Raw genomic sequence first — 6,395 nt, forward strand, 5'->3', positions numbered from 1 at the left:
ACATGAATTATAACCTTAAGACAAAAAACGAACCCTACTTCCATTTTTAATTGTGTGCTAGTAGAGACTGATTGCATTCCCTGAACATAGATGTTATCCCAATTGTTTGAAATTGAGATAAAGACAATATTTGTTAATAGATTATGAAGTAACATTTTATTTCAGAATTGTTTTTAAAACCCCAAATAAGTCACGGGTCAATTTGACCCAAGGGATACGAGAGGGTCCCGAAAGTGAAGACAACACAAGGGTTAAACTTTGAAACTCTCACTGTGAGTTTTAACTTCATCAAATTGAATTAGAACATTTGGTTGCCTAATAATATCTTGTTCAGCATTATGCTAAGTTGTAACTGTTTGGAGGTACCTCCTTTTCCGCTGACAATGTCTGTCTTTTTTGATGCAAAACAACGGTGGAGGAACTCCAGACCAAGTTGGACAAGCTAAGGGAAGTGGCTGACAATTTGGAACGCGTGCATGTAGGCACCACCATCGCCAGTCTGACAGGAGGAGTGATTGGAGCAATAGGAGGGATTACATCCATAGTGGGCCTTGTACTGTCTCCTCTCACTTTTGGAGCCTCTCTTATTGTCACTGGGGTTGGAGTAGGAGTGGGTGCGGTAGGTGGGGTCACTGCTGGTGTCTCAAATATCACTAATATGGTCAACCAGTCTTCTGACCGCAACGCAATTCGAAGCTTCACAAAAGAGTTTGAACAGAAATTTAATGCAGTTGCCACCTGGCACCAGGAGATTAGCTACAGCTTACAGTCAACCATGAGTGAATCAGCTGACATAACTGACAATAAGGATAGTGAGTTAAATGAAAACAACACGTTACAGCTTGGCCAGGGCCTGAGTTGCATTTCTGAAGCAGTGCGACTAGGTAGAACGGTGGCCATCGGCAGAACTGCAGCGCAAACATCCAGGGTGGTACGCCTGGCAGAGGTAGCAACAGGTGTGTTATCTGGCTCATTTGTGGCAGTTGATGTCTTCTTTATTGCCATGGATGCAAAAGAGTTACACCACATCAGACAGGCAAAGACAGCAGAGGAAAAAGGTGGAAATGTGCCCACTTCTAACCAAGCTGCGCTATTGCCCAGCTCATTGATGCAAGAGGTCAAGTCTGACAAATCAGAGACACAGGACCAGCCTTCCCAAAATACCACTTCAATCAGATCTGAGATCATGAAATTTGTTCATTCAATCAGGCAAGCAGCAGACAAATTGCAGAAAATCTTGGATGAGTTGAAAAGCAGCATCTTACTTAGTCTTTCACTTGAGGATGACAGCGAGCTGGAATGGCAAAATATGGAATCAATGTAACCCAAAGGTTACATTAAACAAAATCAAAAGTACATTGTGTTAAAGTGTCGGTAGACTCGGTAGACAACTCTGATTGTTGCGTCAACACCTAGTGTTTGCTCCGTGCTATGCCCCCCCCACATGCATGTACAAATATATAATAATATCAATATATAATCAATATATAATAATTTAATATATCAATAACATTATATCGTTGTGCAATGCAACGTCACACTTGTCAAAAGTCAGACTACACCTGATCACAAATCTCATGGTTGTTGAGGTCAGAATACTTGATTGTGATTGGTCAATAACAGCATTCTATTATCTGTTATTTCTGAATACCGGAATACCATTAATATTCATGCAAATACAGAACTCATTCTGTTGATTAACGGATCACAAAGGGAAGGTGAGGGCGGAGGAAATGGGGAGCGCTAACAGCACTAATGACAACAGTGCAAACAGATCATTAGTTAGCAACATGTTTAGCTTACTCATCGAGGAGACCTGGCTTCCACCAGAGATTCTAGCTTATCAGCAGTAAAGTTAAGGTTCCAGACAACCTTAACCTCTACATTTCCCCTTACTTAGTTACCATTCGCATGATATAGGTCAAGCTATAGTGCGTAGTTTTCTGAGGAATTCTAAGTAATGACAACACGTTGCATCCACATGATGCAAATCTTCCTTAATCGCATTACATTTACCCATGTCTACCAGAGAGGACAGTTAGCTGTTAGTAAGTTACTGTTAGCTATGTGTTAGCAAGCTAAGACACTGGCAAACATAATGCTGCATAGCTTTCTGATGTATCCACATTCCACTATAACACAAGTTGCATACGGTCAAAATGCTTAAAGGTGCAATATGTAATACTGATAGCTAGTGTTTAAAAAGGTTACTGCAGTACAAATTCAAAATACTGGAGAGAGTCGTTGCTACATTTTTCGGTTCGAAAGCTTATAAAATCTAAGTTATGGGTTATTTTCTATGCTGGTAGTGCATCGAATTACACAGAAGCTTTTAGGCTTTTTTCTGTTGTTTGCCAGCAGACGGAATTATTGAGGAGGCCCCTTAACACTTTACAAGTCCAAGGAGAGCGAAGAGTTGATTTTCCCTCTGGTGGGGGCCGGACTAAAATGCATGCAATGTATGACTTATGCCACCTCAAATTTGTTAATTTAATAATTTATATGATGCAGAAGGGGTTTTAACTGCAGTTAAAAACGCATGCTTATGAGTCATGTGCTAACTTTAATTTTATCTTTGTAGTTTTAGATAATTTTGTGTAAACATGAGAACAAGCTACTGGTTCTCCTACATTAAACTGTGAGCATGTGACATATAAATGCATTTATAATACATATGACTATTGTTAACATCTATACTGGCAAAAAATAAATGCAAGTTGTATCAAGAATTCCGTCCCCTGAGATATTCATTATTAATACACACATACATTCTGGGATAAGAGTAAACAAAAAAAAGGGTTGTTTGCATTTCTTTGAACCAATCATAATCGTCTTGGGTGGCGTTCAGCTGTGTCCGTTCACTCTGCCATTAACCAACCAGGGGCTGTCAATAACACAATTAAACCAGTAAAAGACAGTGGTTAGACAAATCACTGGCGTGTGTGCACGCTACAATACTTCCCTTGGCAGCTGCCATTCACTACATCATCACATTTATCACATTAATCACACATAAACACAAATATGTAGACACACACACACACACAAGCTCCAGTAAAAGAGCATGATTAAATCTATTTCTGCTCTCTCCCTCTCTTAATAGCTAAACTGTTATGTCTTTACCCCTCTTCTCATTTATCAACAGAAGACTTCACTTAATTTAAACCCTCCATGATAGTGTAGTCAAGGCGACCACCAAGGAGAACAGAAGGAGCTGTGAAATTGCTGTGAATGAAAATGTACGTTATCATTTTAGCTCAGCAGCTGAATAAAAATAAATCATGGGATTCGGAGTTGAAGAAAGTGGCATTGCGCTTGACTGGTGTGTATTACTCTGCACCGTGAATTATAATTGGCCTTAATCTTTTCTAAAGCTTTTGGAAGCTTGTATTGATTTGTGTCATAAACATCTCTATGCAAACTTGATTTTGCCGCCTTTAGACAGCACAGAAGTGGCTTTCGTGTAATGAGGGTGTTTGTGATATCAGTGCACATCAGTGACACTGATTTTAAGATATTCCCACCTTTTTAATACAGAAAAGTTGATGATGGGTGGTGGCTGTCAGAGCGAGATGCTTTCTTTGTGCTTTGACTCAGAAATACTTTACAAAATTGACTCTTTAGAATGACATTAAGAAGATGGTTGCTTTTTAATCCCAGCGTGTTGTTGTCCAACTAATCACTTTTATGCACCTTTTGGCAGCTCTGGGAGAGAATGACTTTCTGCTTGCATGCCTCCTCATTAATGGGGAAGGTGGTAGTTCATAAAGAAACATTACACAACATTACAAGAAAACATGCTGCATTCACTGACTGATTCGTCTGACACCATACCTCTCCTCAAGTCAAGCTGAACTGGACAAACCAGGAAATAAACACTGACATTTTAGCATGCTATTTTTTTTTAAATTAATTTATTACCTTGGGTTTTGGCACCAATTAAGCTAAGCTTTATTGGTGCCAACTCACTGTCATAACACCATTTTCATCACATGACTGACTTCAGAAGAAGCCCATCTGACCCTAACCCCGTTTGTTTTCTGAATGAAGACTTTGAGAGAGTTGTTCTGGCAGAGGCCTTGTTCAACAATAAATTCAAATGAAAACCCATCATAACTAGTATAACATTACTGCATTATAATGCTCATGCTTAAAAACAATCAGTCTTGACACTGTTGCGTCCATTGTCCCCAGCACATAATAGTATGTCTTTCTGGTCTTCTTAATAATAATAATAATAATAATAATAATAATAATAATGATGATAATAATAATAAAGCTTCCAATAGACCAGTGCTAGCCATTTGTTTGTGACGCGTAGTGTTCCCACTATCAACGCTGTGCTGAGGAATTTTACGTACAGATTCATATGCAGATTAACCAGTAATATAATACAATTTTAACTGCTATAACCAATCCTGCATTTAGTGATACCAGATATTCTTCAAAACTCTGGAAACACGGAAACACGCATCTGTACCTGTTTTAGTTATTGGGCATAGCTATTTGTACGTCTGTATGTATATATGTATGAATGCATGTTTGTTTTGTATGCCTCCTTTATGTTATTTATGGTAATCAGTTTTGTCTTTATGTATTTGTTAGTGTTGTTTGGTTTGCATCCCTCTTGTAATGTGTTACGTGTACTTTTTATCTGGACCTTGAGTCTGTAAATAAAGTTGATAATAATAATAATAATAATAATAATAATAATAATAATTAATGTTATCTATATAGAGCTTTTAAAGTACTCAAAGACACTTCACAATAAAACCACTTTATTAAGCACCTTAGTTTAATCATAACACAGTGGAAGGCGAGATAATACTTCTTTCACTGTCTAAGTCAACTCAAAACCATGGCAGCATTTATGATCTATAAAGGCTTTTACTGGTACCAACTAAGAAAAAAAAAAGTCAAATCCATCAAACATTACATTTTCCAACAAGCTGTCATGTGATGCACATTCCATGTGTGAGTGCAACAAACACCAGCTGTGTGATTCAGTTACATACAATAATGGGGGGAGGGCCATCAATGCAAAACTAATTTAGCAGATGGCTTTTATACAGGTATTTAACATTTGAAGTGTGTTTTAAACCCGCTAATATAATGCAGTGTTTCAATACAGTCAGTGCATATGTAAAAAAAAAAAAAAAAGAAATTCCCTCACCTAGCCTATAAGTTACCAGTTGGACTTTTTTTGCGTAATCTTTTTAGTTGCTGTCATTCACCCAATTGGCCTTAGGTTCACCAAGACCACGGATCAAGAGTCTACTGCTTGATGTCAGCTTAACCTCAGTTTTTCATCTTGACTTACTCTTTACCCAAGGCTCAATTTTCTTTCTATTGCTGCCATTTACTTTCTTTCTGCCACCACTTTAAGCTTGTTTTTCCCCTTTTCCTATGTCACCTGTGTGTGAGTTTGTGCTTTTAGCCTTTTTGTGAATTGGCACAGTCCTCAGAGTCAAAAAAGCTGCTTTGAAGTCTGTCGCCTTGGACGCCTGCCAGTGGTGCCACAAAAAGAATACTCCTCATTAAGTTAATTTTTTTCATGTCTTTCATTATTCTCCTTTTGATCCTCGTCCAATTTTTTCAGATTTTCTGACATTTAGTTTTCTTGATATTGTTTGATAGACAGAATAACTTAAATCTGCTGGGAAATACAAATAACGTTTGTCTTTATCTTAGGTTGTATGTCTGCTTTGTGTAAGACAGTCCCCCTCATACTGTGAAATAAAGCATTCTCTATCTTTCAGGATTTTACTAGTTTGGTAAAGGAGATCTACGGGACTCTTGGGGTTTAAACTTTCCCGAGAACGTAAATACTGTAGGTTTGGTCTACATGATGACCGAGAGGAAGGAGAGAAGGAGAGGATGTAAAGATTTACATTATTCACTGTTTCTGAGAGAGTTCTTACTGTACTTGAATGGTATTATTAAGCCAAATCCTGTGCTTATTTTAATATTTGATTTTTTTTTACTGGACAAGAACACTATTTGGGCTGTGTCTGTACTCTCATTCAGCTATTTGATATCCGTTTGAAAATTAACTTTGGTGCTCAGATGATTTTTTACTTTGAGGTTGTGCTTTTGGTTTTCTTGCTGATTTAGATTGATGATATTGTGTAAATACATTAGTTAAGAACATTTTACCTGTTATCCTTTTATTTAAAAGTCCCATGGCATGAAAATATCACTTTATTAGGTTTTTTAACGTTACTATGAGTTCCCCCAGCCTGCCTATGGTCCCCCAGTGGCTAGAAATGGCGATAGGTGTAAACCTAGCCCTGGGTATCCTGCACTGCCTTTGAGAAAATGAAAGCTCAGATGGACCGATCTGGAATCTTGCCTCTTATGAAGTCATAAGGGGCAAGGTTACCTCCCCTTTCTCT

The 6,395-nt window shown here is 38.0% G+C and overlaps 1 protein-coding gene across 1 annotated transcript in view; it reads left to right on the plus strand.

Moving 5' to 3' along the window:
• The window catches only part of LOC116697349 (apolipoprotein L3-like), a 2,426-nt gene extending 1,102 nt beyond the window's left edge, over positions 1 to 1,324 (plus strand). Inside the window, exons 2-3 of the mRNA XM_032528657.1 lie at positions 401 to 1,068; positions 1,123 to 1,324. Of these exons, the coding sequence (XP_032384548.1) occupies positions 401 to 1,068; positions 1,123 to 1,324 (870 nt within the window). The remainder of the gene's footprint in view (positions 1 to 400; positions 1,069 to 1,122) is intronic.
• The last annotated feature ends 5,071 nt before the right edge of the window (positions 1,325 to 6,395 follow it).

This window comes from Etheostoma spectabile, chromosome 10 (assembly GCF_008692095.1).
Source record: "Etheostoma spectabile isolate EspeVRDwgs_2016 chromosome 10, UIUC_Espe_1.0, whole genome shotgun sequence".
NCBI classification, from domain to species: Eukaryota; Metazoa; Chordata; class Actinopteri; order Perciformes; family Percidae; genus Etheostoma; species Etheostoma spectabile.